General features: G+C 40.5%; 1 protein-coding gene across 2 annotated transcripts in view; it reads right to left on the bottom strand.

Annotated features, from left to right (window-relative positions):
• Nucleotides 1-26,296, bottom strand: part of DNER (delta/notch like EGF repeat containing) — a 284,460-nt gene that overhangs the window by 128,107 nt on the left and 130,057 nt on the right. For both annotated transcript variants that reach the window (XM_005282630.4, XM_065556947.1), the window contains exons 2-4: nt 19,920-20,216; nt 3,616-3,710; nt 533-699 (exon numbers count right to left, since the gene is read on the bottom strand). In XM_005282630.4, the coding sequence (XP_005282687.1) occupies nt 533-699; nt 3,616-3,710; nt 19,920-20,216 (559 nt within the window). The remainder of the gene's footprint in view (nt 1-532; nt 700-3,615; nt 3,711-19,919; nt 20,217-26,296) is intronic.

The raw sequence follows: 26,296 nt of genomic DNA, 5'->3' as shown, positions 1-26,296 counted from the left end.
ATAAATCCTTGACACGTAAGTGTTATTGGTGGGTAATTGGGTGTGAGAAGAGCAGACTTGCCCATTATATTTTAATATATTTTGAAGCTTACATTGTGTTCTAGGTATTTTACTCATTTAACTGATTTCAGACAGATTCTTTTCTCAAAGTGTACCATAATATAACAAATGATCAAAGAAACACCTTGAATATTAACATTTGGAGGCATTTACTGTAGTATTTATCAAAAAGCAACATAGTTAAATTAAAATGTATTAAAAAACCCTTTGTGTGTCTGAAGTAGATGGGTCAAATAACATTAACTGGAGTTCATATTAGATAGTCCCACACGTGTGCTACTTTGCAGCTTCAGGTAGCATTCATTTGCTTTGAATTAACAAAATTCTAAAATATAGTCTTACCATCACATCTAGTTCTTCAAGCCCCTGGTAAATTAATAGAACTGCCTCTATATTTCTTTAAGTTTTGTATAAATTATTGATTCTTGTGTAAGGCTGGAGATCAGAAGACCAGAACATTAGCACAACTCACCAATAAAGTAGTTATTTCCTAATGCAAGCATTTCTTCGGAAAGAACAAGTCCACCCAGTGCCTGGAGGAGAGTAACACTTCTACCATCTATAAGTGAGCACTGTTTAAATCCAACTGTTGTAACCTTCCACAACAGGATAAGAGAAGCCGTGGCATCTTGCCTTATTCTAGAGACATGAAGGATAAAAATAATTACGTGTCAGATTGAAGAAAATCAGTCTTATCTAACAATACATCATTCTGGACCAAAATTAATCAACAAAAAAGAACGACTCAACTGTAGCAAATATACAATCAGAAAAAAAGGCTAATTTAATGCAAACACACTATTTGTATTAAAATACAAATATTTTTATTACCACGCAATTTTCACTGCAGTAAGGCTGGATGCATGCGCATTCACAATACAAAATCCTTTAACAGTAGGGTTTGAATAACGGTATATTTGAAAGCAGACATCATGTGCATTCTTAATTTCTAATCATTTAAAAGAACCATTTTCATGTCCAATGAACACTTTATATAACTTGACATAGCACAAAATCAGCATCCATATTCATGTACAAGGCTCAGCATTCTATAAAAACTCCACGGCTCACCTGTGCTACAATAACTGGTTTTCTGCATATAAAAGCCAGGGCCAGCATTAGGGGGTAGAAAGTAGGGGAATTGTCTGGGACGCCATACCATGGGGACCCCTGCAAAGCTACACTGCTCTGGTTTCAGCCCCATGTGGCGGGGCTCTGGGCTCCGGGCTTCAGCCCCGTGTGGCAGGGCTTCAGCTTTTCTGCCATGGGCTCCAGCGAATCTAAAGCTGGCGCTGCTTGGCGGGGTCTCTGAAACCTGCTTGCGACCCATAGGGGTCCGTGGATACCTGGTTGAGAACCACTGATCTACTGAAATAGCCAGGGTTGAGTAAGGTAAAGTCACTTGGAAGCAACTACAATATATGCACTCAGTTCCACAGGATTTTAAATTTTACTTAGGTAATACCATGCCTATAACTTGTTTCTATGGATCTGCCCTTCCTTTTAGTGTACTTTTTCCACTCCCTTGTGTACATGTATAATATGAATCTTTTCCAGACATCTTCATCAATTCACAAATGGAAGAATCCCAACTAGGACTGAGTGAACTTCCAAAGGTTCAAACATTCTATACAGTTTAGTATCCAAATGTTCAGAAGTTAGTCTGAATCTCCCTTGCCTAAAATTGGGCTGCTAATCTCTTGAGATCAGGCTCTCTTGAAGGATTTCAGCTACCTCAATTGTTTCACCCATTCTAGAAATACAGTAAGAACAGCCTCTCCCAATTTTGCTTTCAGCTGAAACCAAGAACAGCAGAGGTGTGTGAATGTAATCCACATGAAGAGATCCCCTCTTGTACCTGGACTATTTAAGAATAAAATTTTGGACAAAGCTTTGGATTTTTTTTTATCCCAACTGGTAGGCCCCTCACTAATAACAACTTCAGGTAACCTGAATATGAGAGCAAGGAATGTCACAATTTAGGTCAAATTCCATGATCAAAATCAGTGCAAGTTTACTAAAGTGATTGTTCTTACATAAATATATATTCAGGTCACATGTTCTACACAGGCCTTTTAACATAGGGAGTACAGTGAAATAAAGAAAATTAATTCAAGTGGTTGGTAAACTGGAGTATTTCAGCTTGTAAACAGTGTAAGTACGTGCCTATCAGGGGCTGAACTGGGAAAAAGGTTGTAGTGCTCCTCCAAGTTTTGCCCACGTCAGCTGCCAAAGTGAGATGCTTGCTCATAGTAGATATCACAAATGACCAATATATGACTGTGTGTGCTCCCTGGGTTCCTTTGAGATGGGCACCCCACACTGAGTTTTTAATATTCCCATGGACTCTATTGGACTCCTCAGGGTTGGCTTCTCAGATTCCCTCCTGGGCTCTACTTAATACCTTATAATTTGAGGGTAAAAGTGGTAGTACGCTTCCAAATCCCACCCACATACAATGAGACATTAATCAGTGACTGTGCAGATTTGTGATCTTACCTCTCCTTTCTTACAGGCTTTCATGGGGAATGAAATAATTAACAATGTTGACATTTACATCATCATCACTGGGTGTCTGAATTAACAACTCAGTGAGACAAATCGGGCAGTTCCCACCTTTCAGAGTCATTGTTCCAGGCTCCCTGCAGACTCAAGGTAGACACAGTTGCAAGAGTTTCACTCTTTTTTGCAAACATCAAAATAAGTCATAACTTTTTTTTTTTAATGAAAGCTGTGATTCTAGAGCACAAGATGGCAGCACAAGAGTGGTGTCAGTGCACTTTTTCAGGAGAAACCTAGCCTAGAACAGCAGGAATGTTGCAAACCAGAAGGGAGATACACTGGCAGATCTTTATTTGAAAGCTCATACTGTACACCTATGCTTCATCCCAGCCAATGCTATCAGATTTTGGCTTTCAAGGGAATCAAATTCCGTTCATTAAAATTACACACTGTCAGTGTGAAAAAGTGGATGCTTTACACAACTTCAAAGTCTTCAAAATCATATCTGCTTTGTAGGACACACACCTCTTCATAGAAGCATTCAAACTTCTGATGCGAAGTTCAGACAAATATAAACAAATACATTACTCTGAACTTGGCAAAGGGAAATGTGAGCTGCTCTGGCTGTCAGAAATCATTGCTGCATGGAGTGAAAAGAAGGAAATGTTACATCCCTCTCCAAGTCAAACTGTTGTCCTCCACCTCTTTGCTCCAATTCCCAGTGTTCTCTGATGGCCAAAAGACACTTTACTTGCTTAGACCCTCCTCTCCCCACCCCAAAAAATACCCCACAACAAAACCGAACAACAACAACAAAAAACCTACTTAAGCACACATGTGAACACTTGCACCCCTCAAAGAAGGTGCTCTGGTATTGCTAGGTCCCTCGTGTCATCTGGAGGCTCTCTGGAGTTCTTTCATGACATACCAAGGCATTTCATAGTCTGGCTGCCTAGGAGACAGTTGACTACAGCTCCCAAGACATGAATTCAGTACCAAACACTATTTAAATATTTATTATTCCAGACTGCTATGACAAAGCAATATTCTTACTTTATTGATGTGTTCTGTGGAACTTCAAAGGAGATAAGCCGGCCTCCAGCAGAGTTGTTAGAACTGGCATTTCCACAAGCTACATCTGGGATTATCTGAAAACAGTAAAGATCGTTCTTTAAAGATTTAGTCCTTTAAAAGAGAATATAAAAAATTAGGGCAATTAATAAATAGGAAAAGAATATAAAAACAGCACCATTAACCAATCCTGATCTTTTAAGAAATTGTCAGGACAGACATCGAAAGTTTCATCATCAATACACATTTGAGGTAATACACCTCTACCCCGATATAACACAACCCCATATAACACAAATACTAATATAATGCGGTAAAGTAGTGCTCCGGGGGGGAGGGGCTGCACACTCCAGCGGATCAAAGCAAATTCGATATAACGCGGTTTCACCTATAACGCGGCGAGATTTTTTGGCTCCCGAGGACAGCGTTATATCAGAGTAGAGGTGTATAAGGTTCTATGTTGTCTTCAATTGTTCTGGAAACTCACCTTATGGGTAATGTTTTCAAAAACAGCAAAAAAAACCCTCTCTATAGCTCTACATTTTAGTGAGCACTTACTGTGAGAGGTGTCCGCCTTTAAAAGTATTACACTCGTCTTGAGAAAAAGATAAATGGATTTCTCTTATTGTCAAATACTAAATAAATATCTAGCGTTGCCACATGTCAGTGAACATGTGAGATCTTGGGGCATTTAGAACCAACAGCAAGAACTACTGTTTTCTTTCAACTACACTTATTGCATAGCTTATTTTTCCTTTTTAAATTCATAGCCATACTCTGCCACATGAGCCCAGCAATAACAAAGCCCTCTATCACTCTTTCCAATGACAGGAGGCTTTCTACAAAGTGAATGAAGCATCCACAGCCTACCTAGGGAGAAAATTCATGACTGCAGCTGTGATCTAGTGCTTGTGCTAAGTAACTGATTTCTCTGCCATCTATGCAGCAATTCCTCTATTCGCTAATCAGACCTTCTCTACTATACAACACTGGCAGTGTGATCATGGACAACATTTTTATTTGACCATGCAATGCTGGCATCTAAGTCCATGCATGTACACAGGCATTCATCTATCTATCCAATGATAACAAATGTATTTCCAAAAACCATGAATAAGCCTCTAAGTCCATCTAGACCGGGGTTCTCAACCTTTCCGGACTACTGTACCCTTTTCAGCAGTTTGATTTGTCTTGTGTACCCCCAAGTTTCACCTCACTTAAAAACCACTCGCTTACAAAATCAGACATAAAAATAAAAAAGTATCACAGACACTATTACAGAAAATTGCTTACTTTCTTATTTTTACCATACAATTATAAAATAAATCAATTTGAATATAAATATTGTACTTACATTTCAGTATATAGAGCAGTATAAACAAGTCATTCTGTATGAAATTTTAGTTTGTATTGGCTTCACTAGTGCTTCTTGTGTAGCCTGTTGTAGAACTAGGCAAATATCTAGATGAGTTGATGTACCCCCAGAAAGACCTTTTGTCACCCTGTTTGAGACCAAACCATTGTTGCTACCGATCAACATAATGTGTGTGTGTGTGGGGGGGAGATCTAAAGTGTCTCTTTATATCATCATCATCTAGAGTATTTTTTGTGTATCCCTAACAGCTTGACTATGAAATAACACCATATGCAGTACAAAAAATGAGCCAATTTCTTTTCTACATTTGCCAAAAAGTAAGGATAGGTTTTGTAGCCCATCTTGTATGATAAAAAGCTTGTATAGAGCCTATTATGCTAGGTTTACATGATGCTTATTGATAAACTGAGAATGTTAGCTGAAACCCCTTCCAAGGAGTGAATCATCCTTCAAAGGAAGAGCCAGAATCCAAATTCTAAACTCATGTTTCATTCAAATCCCCATTTTGAACTTGACAATGAAGTATCTATGAAAAACAGAAGAAAATCCTGGAATGTTACTTAGGTAATAATTTTCAAGCAACACAAATTCAATTTTGACTCATGTGGCCAATTAGTCACAATAAGCAAAATTGTATGTCTGGCTCAGTTTATTGCTTCACCAGGCAGTAAGTTACTGAATTCTTCTCTGGCTTCAGCAGATAATTTGAATATTTCAAATTTAAATAAATAGTATGAAATTTTGTTGTGCTAGTTAAAGTAACATAGAAAAATGTTAATAAATGTATTACTATTTCTAAATCTTGGAAACCATGATGATGGAGATTATGTTCAAAGCTCTGTCAACCCAATATGAATTTGGCTGACATCCCTCCTTTTATATTTGCCAATATGCATGGCAAGAGTTGTATTGTACAATCACTTTCTGAGAGAAACTGATTTTTAACAAGCCTGTGGGAAAAATACCATTAACACCTCTGTTCTCATATAGCAGTATGAAGTTACCTAAAAATATAGCCACCACCACCCTCAATAATGAATGTCAATCATAAATCATATGACAGCAGAATTGTATATGTCCACTAATTTGGAATATATCAGAAATAGTAAGAACCGAATCATAGAATCATAGGACTGGAAGGGACCTCGAGAGGTCATCCAGGACTAAGTATTATCTAAACCAGCGGTTCTCAAACTTTACCAACCCAAGGACACCCATTTTGATTTAAAATTTTTCAGGGACCCCCAATACCCCCCAGCTCAGCTCTTGCCCCGCCCCTCCCCCCCCTCATTCCATCCCCCTTCCCTCCGTCGCTCCCTTTCCCCCACCTCACTCACTTTCACCAGGCTGGGTCAGAGGGTTGGGGTTTTGGGAGGGAGTTTGGGTGCCGGAGGGAGTGCGAGTTCCGGGCTGGGGTAGGGATTTGGGGGCGGAAAGGGGTGAGGGGTGCCGCGCTTACCTTGGGACGCTCCTGAAAGCACCCGCCACATCCTTCTGGCTGCGGCTCCTAGGCGGGGCGGGGGGCGCCAAGGGGTCTCAGTGCACTGCCCCTGCCTGCAGGCACCACCCCCATAGTTCCCATTGGCCACAGTTCCCGGCTAATGGGAGCTGCAGAGTCAGCGCTTGGGACAGGGGCAGCACGTGGAGACAATCTGGCCCCCTGCCCCAAAGGCCACAGGGACATGTCTGCCGCTTCCAGGAGTGGTGGGGAGCCAGGACAAGTAAGCCTGTTCCCCAGCGTGCAGGAGGCGTGCCTGGGAGGGAGGTGGAGGGGTTGAGGAAGGGAGGGGGAGGAGTTTCTCAGAGGTGCCCGGGGACCCCCAGGGGTCTGTGGATCCCAGTTTGAGAAACATTAATCCCTGACAGGTGTTTGTCTAATCAGCTCTTAAAAATCTCCAATGATGGAGATTCCACAACCTCCTTAGGCTATTTATTCCAGGGCTTAACCATCCTGACAGGAAGTTTTTCCTAATGTCCAACGTAAACCTTCCTTGAAGCAATGGGCTTAAATTGCAGCTTGTCCTACCCTCACAGGTTAAGGAGAACATTTTTTCTCCCTCCTCCTTGTAACAACCTTTTATGTACTTGAAAATTGTTATCATGTCTCTTCTCGGACTTCTCTTTTCCAGACTAAACCAACAGCAATATTTTCAATCTTCCGTCATAGGTCATGTTTTCTAGACCTTTAATCATTTTTGTTGCTCTTCTCTGGACTTTCTCCAATCTTTCCTGAAATGTGGTGCCCAGAACTGGACACAATACTCAAGCTGAGGCCTAACGAGCATGGAGTAGAGGAGAAGAATTACTTCTCGTGTCTTGCTTACAACACTTCTGCTAATACATCCCAGAAAGATGTTTGCTTTTTTGCAACAGTGTTAAACTGTTGATTCATATATAGCTTGTGATCCACTATCATCCCCAGATCCCTTTCCTAGGCAGTCATTTCCAATTTTGTATGCATGCAATTGATTGTTCCTTCCTAAATGGAGTACTTTGCATTTGTCCTTATTGAATTTCATCCAATTTATTTCAGACCATTTCTCCAGTTGGTCCAGATCATTTTGAATTTTAATGCTATCTTCCTAAGCACTTGCAACCCCTCCCCAGCTTGGTATCGTCCGCAAACTTTATAAGTGTATTTTCTATGCCATTATCTAAATCACTGATGAAGATATTGAACAGAACCAGACTCAGAACTGATCCCTGCGGGACCCCACTTGTTATGCCCTTCCAAGCTTGACTGTGAACCACTGATAACTATTCTCTGGGAACAGTTTTCTAACCAGTTATGCACCCACCTTATAGTAGCTCCATCTAGGTTGTATTTCCCTAGTTTGTTTTTGAGAAGGTCATGTGAGACAGTATCAAAAGCCTTACTATAGTCAAGATAGACCAGATCTACCACTTCCTCCTATCCACAAGGCTTGTTACCTGTTAAAGAAAGGTATTAGGTTGGTTTGATACGATTTGTTCTTGACAAATCCATGCTGTTACTTAGCACCTTCCAGGTGTTTGCAAATGTAATGTTCTATTATCTTTCCAGGTACTGAAGGTAAGCTGACTGATCTGTAATTCCCTGGATTATCCTTATTTCCCTTTTTATAGATTCAGAGGGCAAGTGGAAAGACAGAAAAGACAGACCAGACAGATAAGACAGAAAGAAAGAAACTGGACAGTACAACTGCACAAGGGGCTGCACAAAAATAATATACTGAGAGTGGAAAACCAACATGCAATCAAACAGGAACACTCTCTTAAATTAAAGCTTCTGAGGAAAGACAACACAAACACAAAATGTTTTAATGCAAGCCAAAGAAGCAAAGGGATGCAGGGCTTTTACAGTTATATCTGGAGAGGAAGGTGTTGTGTGATGCTGACCTAACTAGCAGCTCCATTTGCACTTCTCTCTGGCTCCATTACCCACTGATCTGATAAACAGAAGGACATCTAAAACAGAAGGATACTGAACCAAAATAGAATTTTACAGTGGCAGAAAACTGATATTTCAGTTTAAAAAAATCTGGGATTTAGATCAGCACAAAAATAGAAGGAGAAGCAGCAGCCTCCCACCACAGATAAGAAACAAAATGGTGCCAGCAACAGTGTGTCCTCAGACAAATACCAGTAAAACAGAAAATCACAGTTTGGCAGCCAGAATTACGGGAGAAATTACACAGAACCTTTCCATAGCAATGGGAGAAATATATTAAAGTTTCCAATTATGTCTGTATTCAGTTCTGGGAGAGTTTTCTACTAAAGTTGAAAGACCTGAGAATCAGGGTTCGCTAGACCAATACATTATACTAACAAAGAAAACTAAATCAGAACATGCAGATAGATCACTGGCTCTGCAAAAGAAGCTACAATAGCTAGAAGAAGATAGCGAAAACAGGGATTGCAGGAAAATACTTATGAAAGAGATTTTCAGATTCATAGATTCCAGAAGGGATCACTGTGATCATCTAGTCTGATCTCCTGTATAACACAGGTTATAGACTATCCCAAAATAATTTCTGGAGCACATCTTTGAGAAAAAAAAAATCCAATCTTGATTTAAAAATTTTCAGTAATGGAGAATCTACCATGACCGTTGGTAAACTGTTCCAATGATTAATTACTCTCACTGTTAAAAATTTACACCTTATTTCCAGTTTGAATAGTCTACCTTCAGCTTCCAGCCATTGGATCATATTATACCTTTCTTTGCTAGATTGCCATTATTAAATATTTGTTCCCCAGGTAGGTACTTATAAACTGTAATCAGGCCACCCCTTAACATTCTCTTTGTTAAGCTAAATAGATTGAGCTCCTAGAGTCTATCCTCATAAGGCATGTTTTCTAATCCTTTAATCGGTCACATAGCTCTTCTCTGAGCCCTTTCCAATTTAGCAACATCCTTCTTGAACTGTAGAAACCAGAACTGGACACAGTATTCCACCAGCAGTCACACCAGTGCCAAATACAGAAGTAAATAAAACCCTCTTGTCCTACTCAAGATTCCCCTATTTATTCATTCAAGGATCGCATTAGCCCTTTTGGCCACAGCATCGCACTGGGAGCTCATGTTCTACTGATTATCCACCATGACCTCCAAATATTTTTCAGTCACTGCTTCTCAGGACAGAGTCCCCCATCCTGTAAGCATGGCCTACCTTCTTTGTATACATCTAGGAACATTTACATTTAACCATTTTAAAAATGCATATTTGTTTGCTTGTACCCAGTTTACCAGGCAATCCAGATTGCTCTGTATCAGTGACCTGTTCCCTACGTTATTTACCAGTCCTCCAATTTGTGTGATCTGCAAACTTTATCAAGGATGATTTTATGTTTTCTTCCAGGTTATTAATAAGAATGTTAAATAGAGCAGCGCCAAGAACCAATCAGTTAGACACCTTTTAATGTGTGCCATGTTAATTTTCTATCATTGTAGCTTTTTAATCAAAATGCCATACAGTACCAAGTCAACTACCTTACAGAAGTCTAGGTATATTACATCAACACTATTTCCTTTATCAACTAAATTTGTAGTCTCATCTGAGGATTCTCTGAAGGTAAAATTGAAAGGACATGTGATTAGGGTTACCATATTTAAAAAATAAAAAAAGAAGAGGACACTCCACAGGGCCCTAGCCCCACTCCTTCCCCACACCCTGGCCCCGCCCTAACTCTGTCCCCTCCCGAGTGCCCCGCATTCCCCCTCCTCCCTCCCAGCCACGCGAAAAAGGCTGCCTGAGCACTACCGGCTTCACGGTTTGCCGGGCAGCCCCCAGACCCTGTGCCCCCAGCCAGTGCTTCCCCAGCGCAGCTGGAGCCCGGGAGGGGAGGTGCCCAGCTGGAGGCGCAGGGTCTGGGGGCTGCCCAGCAAACCATGAAGCCGGTAGCGCTTGGGCTTCAGGCAGCCCCCATGCCTCCGGACCCTGCACCCCCGGCCGGGCACTTCCCCTCCCGGACTCCAGCGGGTGCTGTGCTCCCTGAACTCCTGGGATCTGTAAGCTTCCTGAGCGCTACCGGCTTCGGGCAGCCCCCATGCCTCTGGACCCTGTGCCCCCGGAGCCCGGGAGGGGAAGTGCCCAGCCGGGGGCACAGGGTCCAGAGGCATGGGGGCTGCCCGAAGCCGGTAGCGCTCGGCTCTTACAGAACCCAGGAGTCAGGGAGCACATCAGCCACCGGCGCCCGCTCTAAAGTAAGACAGGGAGTATTTTTCCCAGACATGTTTGGCTTTTTGGAAATTCCCCCCGGACGGGGGTTTGATTACCAAAAAGCCAGACATGTCTGGGAAAAACCGGACGTATGGTAACCCTACATGTGATATGCTTTCTCCTAAAAATGCAGACATTGGGAGATCATGACCTACATGTTTCAGTTCCACACCCATGAGGGCAGGCAAGCGGTTATGCCTGCTGAAACTGGAAAAAGATCCACTGAACACAACTGCAGTATCATGTTTTTCCAAGATTTCCCTGTTGCACTAGAAACAGCACACCGCCTTTAACTAAGCAAGGCAGCTCCTTGAGGCACACACCACCACTTTAAAAATAGCCATTAGAAAAAAGCATAAACCTTCACCAGCCAGACAAAGCCCTGAAGCACGCTCAAGAACTGCTTACAGAGATATGCTCTTCAATCAGATCAGAAATAAGCTCTTCAATATGTTATGCAGCATTTAGAATGATTATATGTCCATGCTGATATGAGGACACGTGTATTCTTCTGCTCACCTGTAAACAGGCATAAATACGAATGGACCCAAACAGTTTGGGTCTAAATCAATGGATACTGAGCTCCTTTTTTAAAGAGATACATAACAAACCAAAAATCACATTTCTCATTCAAATATTTTAACCATTGTCCTTTCCCAAGAGCCCTACATGGAGCAGGGAGGAAATCCATTGTGTGCTTGCCAGAGAAAAAAAACAGTGGAGTCACTGGGAGGATTACAACAGTGGGCTTTTGCTATTTGTAGTTTCAGAGCATCCAGTCCTTGCTCCCTAAGTCTTAAAGGTGGCCTGTAAATGGAATGAACATTTCATTGCCTTTAACATATGCTGAGTTCCCACACTAGCCAGATTAAGAACATATTAACAAGTGAAAATTCACTTTTCCTTTTACATCATATCCATCCCTCCCTGAGAGCTATTTGTTATGATCCCCCAGCATGCACCATGCCGGTGACATCACCGCTTTCACAACACCCCACTGTGGTTTGCAGGGAGTTTGCATTCTTTTGTAAACACTCTCAGTACATTACACACACAATTGATTATTGTTCGGAACTCAGCATCTCTTCTTTATTCACAAGTGACAACATAAACCTATGTCTGAGTTTCCTCCTGAGCTGGCTGCTCTTAAGGATTCTCTATTCTTGTCTTTCCAACTAGCTTTTCTTTCCCTTTTCTATCCTTCAGGTGGAGGCAATGAGATCCACCTGGTCTTGCTACCAAACCACAGTGGGGGGAATTACTGTCTAGAATGCAGTTGCAAGTGTGAATTCACATAACACATCTGAACTGACTCAGGGAGGTAAAAGCCTCATTGACATACACCATTCAGCTGAAAGGTAATAAAAGCCAGTCCTTTAGGAAATGAAAGTTTTAGACTTCAGAAAAAACTTATTTTAAGGGCATTGGGTGAATGCAAATACTGTAAAAATTATTAGCTTCAGAAAAATGTTATATCCCAAAGCTATACCATTTTAAAAGTGATATGACAGTAGTTTCACAAAAAAACTATATCCCTCCAGCAGGACAGCAACAGCCAAGATGAATACATTACCAGGAATGCTTCTGTAAATGCTAACCCTGCCAAATCTCCTTCCAAGGGATTACACATTAATTAATTTTTAATTCAATAAAATTAGTTTCCTTAGTCTTCTGTGAATGCAAATCCACTGTTCCATCAGGCTTGGAACTGCTGGGTTTTCCATCTTTTCCATGTCTCTATGCAGACAAGAGGTTCCTCTTGTCTCCCCTACCAGTGCAATCTGCCTAACAACCCCCTCTACAGGCACAGGGTTAAATTGAATGACATTTCTCCCCCAGGCCATACTGCCAAAGCTAAGAAGAAGGGGGGGACCCCTAGAAAAAAATCAAACCGGTTAGATGGTGAACTGTTTTCTGCATGGGAAAAATGGGGTTGGGGAAGCAAGAAATAAAAGCAGGTTTGTAAGAACCAGAAGATAAGGATCTATTACCCTTTCCATCCCGCCATACAGAAATTGCTGAATAATACCCAGGGTGAAACAGAGCAGGAATTCCCATTCAGAGAAGATAGAATTACAGGCAAGGAAACCAATTCTATTGTTCTCTAACCAACATGGGAACTCCTCCATTACTTCAGAGAGCTGGAACTGCGGGGAAGCAACAAGCAGAAAAAAACAACTTCTAACAATGAGGAAGGAAAAGTGAATGTGTCCAGAGTAGAAACATTGTAATATCAAACCTAATAGTACCGAGTAAAATTTTTAAGAGAGGGTCTTCACTGAAGAGCACCGGGGGAGACTGAAGAACTCCATGTCCAAAGGTGGCATCAGATGAAGAAATCATGTCAGTTTTGTAGCATTTTGTGAATGAAAGTAAGTATCTGCCCAGCAAATTCCATTATAGATGGCTCTGTTTTTCTGTTCACAAAATAACCATAACCTTGGTGAAGTCAGCAACTATACTTTCAAAATTATCTCAATTAGAATATGATTTTATTCCACCTACAGATACAGAATTTTGAGACTCTGCACCTCTTTTTAGGTTACATAAATAAAATCTTGGATCTCCTCCATAGTATTATCAATGTTGTTCCAAGTACTGGATGGCTCAGTCAGTGAGGCAAGCTATCACGTTGCACAATTGCACTTTCACAAGTATATCGTCTTGTCATTAGTAGATCTAGATACTCTCTTTTCTCAAGATGACCATCAGATGACCTTTAACTTCAGAACACCCAAGGAACAGGTGACAGACTGAAGGGCATTTCCTGAATCAGATAATGGTCATTCCTGATTGCAAAGCATAGACACTCATGGCAGTTGGGATGCACTGGGGAGAGGGCTATATTTCTTGGATCAGTAGAGCTACAAACTCCATCATGAAATCAGTTTTGCATATGAAAACAGACAAATCCAGAGTCAGACAAGATCATCCAGATCTATTTAAATCACCATGAAATACATTGAACCCTCTCTCTTTTGATGGGACTGGAACCATGGATCTATGGCGTAAGTTCTCAACATGGAGGTTGCTACTACACCCCTATACTTTATGACTAGGTTGGAGAGGAGTCCCAAAACGTTTCTCTGCTGTAACATTAGGTTGCTGAATGTAAAAAGTGGAGAACTGCTCCAGAGAAAAGGTTAACAGGAGTACTTGTGGCACCTTAGAGACTAACAAATTTATTAGAGCATAAGCTTTCGTGGACTACAGCCCACTTCTTCGGATGCATATAGAATGGAACATATATTGAGGAGATATATATACACACATACAGAGAGCATAAACAGGTGGGAGTTGTCTTACCAACTCTGAGAGGCCAATTAATTAAGAGAAAAAAAGGTTGTTCACTATACAGCTCAGAAAGCCTTGTCTTTTTTGCATTCAGTCTTAAAAGGAGACAAAAGTTTCAAGATGGAGTGGTTCTTGAAAAACTACGAGAAACCTTGTTTAAGAATTTTGATACTTGCTGGAAGTAGTAACAGATCACATTGAGAAGAAAGTTCTGAACCCAACCCAGGCACTAAAAGTAAGGTGGGTCTGGACTAACAGGGCTTCACTGTCTTGAGAGAATCCCCCTCAGCAATGACCTCTCTAGTTGATGTTGTGGAAGGATTTCCTCACCCCAGTGGACTGAAAGGGTTTAAGAGAGCTGTGGCTCTGGTACAGTTAGAAGTTGTAGTTGTGGCAAAATTACCTGAAACTCCCTTGAGTGTCTTTTGACAATGGATGGGTAAGCATAATTTTATTTGGGTCTGGGGAGTCCTTAAGAATATTTTGTTTTGTTATTTTAAAAAAGGGGCCCACTGAAGAGTTTTACCCTGTTCAAAGCTGTCTGAACCAAGTTGCCTCTGGAAATAGTGTTTATATCTAAAGCCCAGAGCCATGGTGTTGCAGAGAAGAGATTTGGTGATATTACACAAGTCACAGGAAAATTAATATAATCTTAATATAACACATCTTCCCTTTAGTCTCCCTGGATTTCTGAGAGCATCGGAGAAATCATTAAAAACAATAAAAGAATCTACATGCATGCTAGTAAGCTTACCAGAGATCAAGAGATCACCCCATTTATAACATGGGCTCTGACAGGAGCAGTCCTTCAATGCCTCACAAAGGGAGTCTCTTCTATGGTCACAAGTTCATAACAGTCTCCGTTCAGAACTAGTAACCAGTTTTATGGGCCCCAGTAAGCCAAGTCCTTCTAATCCTTCTCTCATGATTGGGGTCCTCTGTGGATCAGGGGTCCTGTCTGTTTGATGGATAAGGAAGAAGGCCCTGATCCAGTTTAATGAATGAGGCTATTCATCCAAAAAACCCTTCTTTGTCTGTTGGTCCCTGTGCACTAGTATATGTGCACCTCTCCAGGGGAATAGGTTCAGAGGGCTGATAACGGAGGAATTACATTAACATCTCCCTCCTACTAGAGAAGCTACATACAACTCCATAACACATACACAACTGCATTTTAATACAATGGACCTATATCCAATGAAGTTTAATTTATTGCAATAAAGTTTATCTTAATTCCGCAAGGCTTGTCCAGGATATTAACAGTTAATATCTACCTAATTTTGGTTTCTACACCTTGTGAGTGCATCTCAAAGAATCTCTGTAATCAAAATATTTTAAAAGTCAACCACAGGCTTGACATTTTATCCATTTATTCCTGAATAATAAACTCACCTGAATTCTCTTTTCTTTACAATCTGTTGTTTCATTAAGAAAAAAGTCACAAAAGGTTATGAAATTATCATTTATTGAACTTCAAAAAAATGCTGCACCACTGAGCTTTATTATGCCTAGTGCTTGATACTAAAATCAATCCAACCTCATCTGCATTTTGCCTGGAGAGCAAAAACAACCCTAGTATTTATTTCCAAATTCTGGAGGGCTTTGGTGGAATTGTAACCATGCTTTTTTAATGGAACTATAACAAAAATGTTAATAAATATGACTTAGTTCCCTGTTTAGGAACCAATCTGCTATGTATATGCTTAACTTTATGCAACGGCTATGTCTACACTTGGAGTTAGGGGTATGATTCCAGTTTGTGAAGACACTCTCACTAGCTCTCTTTGAGTTGTGGTAGGCACAGCACAGTGGCAACCAGCAGCACAGGATCGCTGCACCAAGTACATACTAATTTGGTCCAGGCAGATTTGTAACTGAGGTAGCTAGCCTGTGCCACCACTTCGCATTGTGTTACACAGCCACACTACTATGGATAGTGTGCTAACTCGATCACAGCTAGAACGGGTATGTCTATGCAAGCTGGGAATTGCATCCCTATCTGCAACTGTAGATGTGGCCACTGTGAGTAGGTCCCCTGAACTCAATGGAACTTGTACATGCATTACCCTTTGCTGAACCTGGGCCTTATTTATTTAGGGATAGGAAAATGCTTGATAAACAAAGGCTATTTTCTATTTGGTTTACTATTGTATTATGATTTTGGTTTAGTCTGAATAGATACTTATGGTGATACATAATCGGGGCCGGCTCCAGGCACCAGATTGTAGGAGGTGGCATTCCGCCCAATCCTAGGGCGGTTTGGCCGCTTTGTGTGTGTGTGTGTGTGTGTGTGTGTGTGTGTGTGTGGTGTTCCACTCCACCCGCCCTGTAGGGGGTGGCGGCGCGGAGGATGGGAGCACCCTGCTGCAAGCCCGGCAGGGCAGTCCGCGTCCTTCCCTCCCCGCTGACCAGAGTGCTGCAGAGCCTCCCGGCAGGGGGCACAGCGGGAGGGGCTGCGTGGTAGCACCCCCCGCTCCCTCCCCTTCCCCCCGCCAGCCGGGGCACATCTGCAGCACAGGGAGTCCACCTGCACTCTGGCGCCGCAGGTTTTTTTTTTTTGCTTGGCTGTTCTGGCTGCCCTGGGTTTTTTTTTTTTTTTTTTTTTTTTGCTTGGGGCAGCCAAAAAGCCAGAGTACATAATACCACATAGTATGTTTCTAGTTTCTTGTACAGCTAATTAGAATATCGGCCCTGTACATAATACCACATAGTATGTTTCTAGTTTCTTGTACAGCTAATTAGAATATCAGGTTCCCTCACAGATGTTCTTCCTTCTGTGGTCCCTTGCTGTCCCCCTTTATATCATACTTATCTTTACTATGGCTCCATCCCTAACTATCTCCATCATCTCTTCCGCTGAGACTGGTTTCCTTGCTTTCCTTCCTTGCCACCCCATCTTCAGCTTGCTTCTTCTCGTCGTTCTTCAGTGTAGCCCTCCACTCTCTCTCTCCTCAACTAGCCTGTCTCTTCCTCTGCCTTGTCATCATGGGTCATGCTCCTCGTCTAGTGGTCTGCCCTCTAGGTCCACTTGTTTGTCAAGGTCAGCAAATCTTGAGCTATCTGTGCAGTCTCCTTTGCTCCATCATGTCTTTAAATCCCCATCTGAACTCCACCATTATCTCCAGATGCATCTCTAGGCCTCAGATCTTCCATGAGCTCTCTCAGGTGACATTTCATACATAAGTAGCTTCTGTCAGAGTAATATACATCCTGCAGCTTCTGCATCCAGTCATCTTCGTTTCCTCTCTTCCTCAGGTTACCTCTAGTGCTACCTCAGTAGCCATCATTGTCTTCGCTTCCTAGTCCCTAGTCTTAAAAATGAAAGGACAAAAATCCCCCAAACTCCCTACTACAAAATCCCACACAAACTCCCCTGCTTGCTGTCCTTTGGTCACTGGCTTATAAGCCTTTTGTCTAGATCACTCCTGCCCCTCATTAAGGCTTGGCAGTTATTTGTCCATCTGTGATCAAAGACAGAAAATCTCCAGTGCACACTCATCTGGGAGGCCTCCAGCTCAGTCACAATACACAGCCCCCAAACAGACTATGCAAAATACAAACAGCAAACAATCCACCAAAAAGCAGACCAAAACAAATTCACTTTCCCGCAAGGAAAAAGGACTAACTCCTTCCTTGCTAAGTAAAATCCCTTCCTGACCCCTGTTGGTGGCTGGCTGAAACCCTGATGCATGAGCTTTAGAACATAAGACAAACTAGGAGTGAGCCCCAGTGCTTCTGAGCCCTGCCCCTCACTCTCCACCTTCACAAGTAACCCCATCAGACAATCACAATCATAAATTTGTCCAGCTCTCTCTTCAAACTAATTAAGTTGTTTGCTCCCCACAACTTCTATTGGGAGGTTGTTCCAGAAACTCACTCCTTTGATTAGAAACCTTCTTTTTGTTTCCAGCCTGAATTTGTTCATTGCCAGTTTATACCCACTTATTCTTGTGCCAACATTGTCCTTTTGCTTAAATTGCTCTTCACCCTCCCTGGTATCCCCCCCCCCCCAAAAAAAATGTATTTATACAGACTAATGGTATCCCCTCTCAGTCTTCTTTTGTAAGACTAAATAAGCCAACCTCTTCTAGTCTCCTCTCATAAGATAGGACCTCCATTTTTCTGATCATCCTGGTAGCTCTTCTCCACACCTGTTCCAGTTTAAATTCATTTTTCTTGAACAGGGTGACCAGAATTGGTTTCCAAACATTACCAGCTTCAAAACACACCATGACAGGGAGTCAACACTTAGCTTTGGAAAATGTAAAAACTTAAATTAAGGTAATTTGGAGGCAATATAACTAGTTCATTTTGACTTAGGTTGAAAAGATCCAAACTGCAACGTGCGACATGCTGATCAGTCAGGGATTGGAGGTCATCACTGTATCTATGACACACATTAAATGTAATTCAGAAGAAATATGCATATGCACTTTTTGGCTATGTCTAAATGCAAAATTTTCATCTGTAAAGGAATATACACTTCAGGAAAACTATTTATAGCATGTGGTATGAATGTATTGTCAGTGTAAGTGTATTGTCAAAGTAGCTATTACATACATTTCCTAGCTGTAGGTATTGAGCATTTGTATTTTCTGAAAATATTAAATATATATTCCCACTATCATTCTAGAAGTCTACTGGCTAATCTGCAGAATTCACTGACAGATCTGAGACTCTTTTGATCAGTTTCCCTATCAGTGTGGAAACAGATCTGAAAATACAATGCATTTCTCAGAATGTATTATTAGATACAGAAGAGTCAGATAGCATTTACTGTTGCAAAACAACAAACAGAATTCTTGGAACTTCCGGCCCAGATAGGAACCCATAAAATATACATTTCTCTTCCATGTAAGAATATCACAAAGCATATCTACAAAGAGGCAAACCACTCTACAACATTTTCAATCACAGACTAGCCTGCTGTGCTCAAAGTAGAGTTACAAAAAGTGAAGATGGAACTTGATGAGACAGCAGCAGGGCTGGAAAGACTAGAAACACACAGTTTCCGTGGGGACTTCATGAATGGTATTGCACACAATTGAGCTAAAACTCAAAAGCTCTATGTGACTGTGACCTTGACAGATTCAAAAAATGTGACATTTTTAATAGTGTGTGTTGTAACCAGTGGCTACCTTCGTACAAAATAAAACTTCCTGGAACCACAGGTTCAAATCCCAACAGGGTGTACACAGGGTTTATTTTTCTAGAATAATTAACTACATTTCTAGTAATATATTGTGTCTTTCAAATGAGAGCTTACTAAAAACAGAGATGTTGAGTAGCCATTTAAAAAAACCCTGCACTTTTCATAAGATCGCTAAAAAAAAAAAAAGCAAACCCAATTTCTCAATATACTTGCTCAAGCTTTCTCCCCCATATCCCAGACCCTTACTGTTATGCAGCATGCTGTGTGATATTTTTGTCACCAAGTATGCAATCTTCTACTTAAAACGTGGCTTCACTGCAGTAGTGCTATGTGACTATACAACTTTCAAAGCAATGTAGGATCCTTTGCTATATAAATGTAAAAGATTACTACTACTGTGTAAATAGAAGAAAATCATGCTAAAAAGTAGATGCTTTACCCTTTTGCTTTTCTTAAATTGATTTGAAGTTTGGAATTTCTAGTTTATTAATAAAATGGCAGAACTAAAAGATTTTGTACCATATATATCTCAAAGATTTCCCAAACCTTATACCTAAAAAAACATACATCTATTTTCAGAAGAGCTATGGTTAAGCCTAAAACCATTTCCAAGTGTTTTACTTGCTAATTTTATGGATTATTAACTCAGGGCAGGGATCATATCTACATATATGCCTATGGCCTATAGACAAATGATAACTAAATAATAATAAGTGACATTCACAAGCTTTTTATGTATGAATGTTAAACAAAATGGTCTCACCTCTATTTCATCCCATTTTAGATCAACAACTTTTTGTCCTGCTTTTGGCTGCCAAGTAGGTAATGTCACAGTTGCTCTTGAATGGGGTAAAACAATGTCAGGTTCCAAGGTTGCTGATACTGGCCTGATTTGTCTTGGTGGCAGTGACTCTGCCCATCCAGAGACTGGAAGGCTGTGAAATGAGCGTTCACAGTTTGTACCTTCATAGCCTTCATTACAAACACAGAGGTAGCCATCACCGTTACTGCTGCAGTTACCATGGAGACAAGGGTTGCTGGCACAAGGATCTGAAACAAACTGAGGGGAAAAAAACATCTGGGTCAATTACTTCATACACAAGATTTACTTCTGCATTTTAGAAATGCCATAAACATTTTTATAAAACAGGATTTATTTTTCCAATATTTAGCTTTCATGATATATATTTATGGGTCAAAATTCATCCCTGATATAAATTCAATGATTTCAGAGGATTAAAAAAAACAGGGATTAATATGGTCCATTATTCCGAGGTCAATTAACACAGGTTCTTTGATGACAGGATTACAAAGAAGTAGTAAATAAAACAGTAGTGTCAGCTGTGTTCAAATTATGTAGTTTGCAACTGTAACGGGGTTGCTCCTGGGCTCGCAACAATCCACTGCTGGGTCTCTGGTTGGGTGGAAAAGACAAAAGGATTTTATATTCAGGTGGGGCACCACCTGCAGCAGGCTTATTCAGCAACAATAGGCACATCATGGTAGCAAATTGAAACAATAGCCCCACATCAGGCCTACCTTGCCTCAGGGAGGTTCAGGTAGGCAACAGTCTCTAGTTACCTCCGACCAGAGCTAGGCTCCTCTCATGGAGAGCAGGTGGTCATCCGTCCCTCCCAGCTAGCATCCAGTTGAGCTGGAATCTCCCCTTTTAACCCTTCCCTCTAAGCCCAATATCTATTGGCGGTGTAACAGGACAGGGCCAACTAAGTCCACAGCAGTTCATTGACTCTTTTCCTGGCTAGTGTGGGGTTCATATACCTCATCATAGTAATCCTCATAGGAAAGTCTGATGTTAACCTCTCCTGGGGATGTTTTCTAAAGGTATCTGCCACTTGGTGTAATCTGGTACATTCCAAAGGCTAAACCAAAGAAACCAACAGTATCTTTATGAAACAAGAATAAAAGGCAATTTCTAGCATGAATAGTTTAGCAGCAAGCAAAGAAGGGGCTCCGCTCCATTAGAGAGACAGGATGACCACCAATATTTATTAAAGAAAATATTTAATTTTTAAATTTGTATGGACCTGTTTCCGAAAAAAATAAAGGCGTCTTCTTTACTATCGAAGTCTGCCATGCAGGTTACAAAATCTAGTTTCATTGAATCAGGAGCTAAGAAAGTATTACATGGAGGGAGGAAAGGGTGTTAGTAGAGATTAAATAAAGAAATCTAGGTCTTCTGATCTCCTTTATCTTGTTAAATATAGAAGAAATTCAAGAAAACAGGAAAATTCCACTACATATATCATAAAACTTTTTTTACAACTATTATTTTTCATTTGCAAAATTACTTCCCTACCATAAATACATCATGTTCTCTTTTTGTTTAAAAACTTATTAAAATCAGAACATCCAGTATTAGATCACCTAGCTGATAAACCAAATCCCGCAAAATTAGCAGTGTACTTACACCTGTACCAATATGTCTGGGCAAATGTATCTCAATATCACTGTTTCTTGCAGTTTTGTGGCAATACACAAAATGACAGTTCTAGGGTAGTTCTAATTCTATCTAATAATTTTTGCTAGTGCTTTACCTATGGGTAAAGTAAAGTCTTGAATGTATTCCTCTTATCAGTATTTGTTTTTCTTGAATCCATCAGTCTGCACATCTGTTTCTCTGAAGTCAATTTTATTAATCATTTCTTCAATATCACCATATGTAGCAAAATGCCATGCCAAATCTCTTGGGAAACCAACAACACTTATGGTACAGGATGACAAACAGTTTCAATCAAAGAATAGAATCAACCAGTATACTGGCAATAATTTTTGATTAAGATACAAATTACTGGGAAGATTTTCTTTTTTAAGTAGAAGCTGGCCAGAACTCGAAATCTCTATAATGGGTCAAACCAGAAACATAGCTTTTAGAACTCCCAAACCTGGCGATCTGAAATCTGGATCTGAATCTGTTCCTTCCCCAATTTCAAGGTGTTCAGAATCCACTGAGATAGATTCATGCTGTGAACTTGGATCCAGATCTAGATTTGGGGGTTCTCCCCATCTCTGGTTTTAAGGAAATATAATACTTGTAAAGAAGGTCAGATGGACAGTCATAGAAAAAGAAAATAATAATAACATTGAGCATTTTTCCATCTGTAGATTTCAAAGCCCTTACAACAAGTGGGACCTATCGTAGTCTCCAACTTAAATATGAGGAAACTGAAGCACAGGAGGTGAAGTGACTTGCCCGAGCTCACACAATAGGTCACTGATTGAGGTAGGAATTGAAGCCAGACCTCCTCCAGATTCCAGTTCTAGCAGCCCAGTCCCCAGATTCCATTGCCTCTTCTGTTAGGTATTGCACCATCAGTAGCAGTAAAAGCTTCCTCATAGCACCCCACTGAAGTATTTCAACCCTTAGCTGAAGGTAAGTTGAATTTGTATGGCACAACTCTGTGATGCTGGCAGACCAGGTGCCAGCTCATGCCAAGGTCCCAGACCTCACTGCCGGAAACCAGTCTTGTTTACCTGTGAGTTAGCATTATCAACATAAATATTAGATGTTAAGTTGATAAGAATGTGTTTATTGTTTAGACTTCATAAAATACTTGATGCTGCATGTATTAATCTCACTTATAACCTCTATAGCCCATGGTTTAAAGTTATATTGAGTGTTTCCATTGTAAACCTCTGTAATTCTGTGACTCACCAAACAGGAAATGAAGCATTAATAAAGGTACAGGACTTGTCCTGCATACAAGATGGCCCACTGAAGACAAATGGGATATTTTGCAGCATCAAAGGAGAGAGACCCTGTTGATTGGATTCCTATCTCCCTCCAGGAAGGAGAGACCTACGCATGAATTAATCCCATCAGTTTGGAAGCTGGAGTGAAGGGGATAAAAATCCCTGAAAAGGAGAAAATCTCTTTCATGTTGTCTGGACTCTGAGGGGCAAAGATTCCTAAACTTAAACAAAGAGATTCCCATGCTGCTTGGCATGGGTTAGCCCTGAAAGACATTTTGAACTGACAGATTATTACAACTGTCACCTTTTATATCACAGATTGAAATTCCTTTGTGTAGATATGCTTGCCTTAACCTGTAAATAATTCTTATGTCTGTTTCCTAGTTAATAAAACTATAGTTAGTTTATTACAGGATTGGCTACAAGCGTGGTCTTTGGTGTGAGATCTAAAGTACAAATTGATCTGGGATAAGTGACTCGTCTCTTGGAATTGGAAGCAACCTGAATATAGGGTGATCTTTGGTGTAAGTGACTATTTGTCACGTAGTCCTAGGTGGTAAAATAGACTGCAGTGTCCAAGGGCTCCATTGTAAGACTACTGTAGTACTTTGGGAGTTCACATTTGTTACTGGATTGGTGAAATCTAGTAACAGTACATACAACCAGTTTGGGACGTCTGCCCTGCTTTATGACAGTTTCCCCTGAAGTTAGCACTCTTGGTCATGAGCCACTCCAGACAAACTCCCTCAATGCTGAAGGCCTCCTTAGTCCCAAGGAAGACCCGACCTTAGTGGGAGACTCTGCCATTGTTGATCTACTTGTGGATCTTTGTCAGGCTTATCCTTTCTGGAAGCATCATTTCTACTCTCATCCACAAGGGAAAGAAACAGTGTAGCAATGAAAGGATCCCAAGTCTCTAATCCCATCTTGGCTCCAGAAATAAAAGGAGCAGCAGCGTACAGACTCTGGGGACGTATGCATAGATGAGAGAGAGTTCCCCACAACATAGTTCCAAAGGTGTCCCTGTCTCTTCCCCTGCTCTGATCCCAGTGTCACAGACAGGAACAGAACTTATAAGACCCACTATTGAAGGAGTGGAGATTTGCATCAAAGCATCTCTTTGAAATAAGGAACAATGCAAAATGCCTCTGGTGTTGTGTCAGACCAAAGACTGATAAATTCAATCACAAACACATTACTGTTAAAATTAAACAAAATACTTCTTTATGCTTTTTCCCTGATTCCACTGGTCATCAAAGTTGTGAGAAGACAAATCTTTGGTCATAATGATTAGCTTGGTGTTGGCTAGACAATATATTGGTACTCTGGTCTCCTGACTCTCTCATGGGAACGTCCCTATCCTTTACCAGTGTCATCAAACCTCCCGATGAAATAAAATGGTTTCATTCTACATCCCAATCCAGAACCCTTCCCCTCAGAACCTGGATTATGGGATGCTGACTAATTCTGCCCTAGCCTCTTCTGCAGAATTGCGGAAAATCTTATCAATTTCGAAGCCATCTACACTGAAATATTATTCTCAGATTTGGAAGAGGTTTCCCTAAGGGCAGTAGAAAGCAATCTGCCTCTGCATTCTGTTTCTATATAATCTATTTTGGATTATTTGCAGTACATAAAGTCTTTCATCTCTCTGTCTACAGCCAACGTGCATCTGTGTGCCATCTCAGCATACCATCCAGTTGATAACTCCACTGTGTTCCGTCAGGGACTGCAGTAAAGGACTGGTGAATTTACCTTCACTGATCCGTGAGTTAGTCCCAATATGTCCCAACCTGACAAAGTCAATTAATGTGTCCTTTGAGCACTGAAACTTCAATCACGAGGGACAAATGTGACCCCAATGAACACTGTTTTCTAGAAAGTTCTTGAACTACAGTGAGACCAAGGTGATTAATTAGCTAATTTTTGTAAAACACTTTGAATGCGTAATGTGTTATACACATATTAAGCATTTTTATTATTGTATCCTGCATGAGGGCTGGAAAGTCCTGGCTGAAGCATGGCACGTCAGCACAATCAGCAGGAAACCCACAAAAGAGTTGTTTCTGTAACTGCCATATGGGATTACATTTTTACATTTACGGTAAACTGAAGCAATGAAGCTCTGCATGCTTTAAACTAATGCAACTGGGGTTTTCAGATGTTAGAAAACATGGAAACATTTCTATAAGGTTATGGTCAAACTAACTCTCCATGAGGTTTATACCCTGTGCTGCTATCATATTACTTGTTTTTCTACAGAAAATTCTGCCAGTTCACTTATTTACAATAATTCTAATACTGATGCACAATTGTTGCTTTTGAGAAAAAACTTGTTTTACTTTTCAGTGTATGGAAGGAAGCAACCAAACTATTGTTTCTTTTATTTATGTTCATTTGTACTTTTTGTTTCTTGCTACATGTGCCATGGATCCAAGATGCTACATGCGCCATGGATCCAAGATGCATCATATCCCAGCCTCCAGTTGTTTGACATCTACATTAAATTTCACTCCCCAGCATTCCTTTTACAATATACCAGGATGATTTTAGAGTAAAGGATTTCATACCTGTGTATTTTTTGTAGCACTGAGACTCCAATACCATTTATGTGAAAAGCAACAGCAGAGTGACAGTAACAAAAGTAAACTGTTTTCTAGGAATTGTGGGAAATAAATAAGAATCTCAGCCAACTCAAAACAGATCTGCTCATTTAGCTCACTACAACCACCACCAAACCATTAGGATTAGTTCTAATCAAATTTCTCAGTTATTTTGAAGTATTTATTGTGTACAATATGCCAGTTTAAGGAGATACTCTGAAACAGAAGCCTCAATTTATCTGGTAGTCTAAACTATCTCCTTCATTTAATCTCATACTTCAGCTTGTATCTCTGATTCCACCTCTTGGATATCTTGTCATCTCAAACTGAACATGGCCAGAACCAAACTCCTTATCTCCTCTCCAAAATCGTTTCCATTTGTGGTGAGAGACCTCCATATTGAAGCAAAAATAGTACTAATAAATTATTATAATTTATTCTTATGTTAGATCATTACAAAATTGCCTGTGCCTTTACTGATTTTTAGGGGATATTTATCATTACTTTCATACATATAATGCCTGGAGAAAAAATCTCAGAAGTTTATATTTTTGTTTATTTAATTATATGAAATGTCCAAGCTAAGGAAATTATTAGGAATTCTCTTGTCTTTCAATGTGGCAAACTCAAGTGTCAAGGAATACAAACGTTTATTACACCCAAATGTGTTTATACAAACCCTAAAATGCAGCTTTTTAAATTCCAATTTCACTATAATGCTATACTATTTGTTTTAATGCGCTGTTTTAAAAATAGTATCACTGTGTGATGGGTTCGGTCACAGAGACCCCCTTGGGACGGTCACCTGATGTGCTGAAACTACCTC

The sequence above is a fragment of the Chrysemys picta genome, chromosome 9 (genome assembly GCF_011386835.1).
Source record: "Chrysemys picta bellii isolate R12L10 chromosome 9, ASM1138683v2, whole genome shotgun sequence".
NCBI classification, from domain to species: Eukaryota; Metazoa; Chordata; order Testudines; family Emydidae; genus Chrysemys; species Chrysemys picta.
Note: the sequence above shows the minus strand (reverse complement) of the source record. Positions and strands in the feature narration are given on the sequence as shown.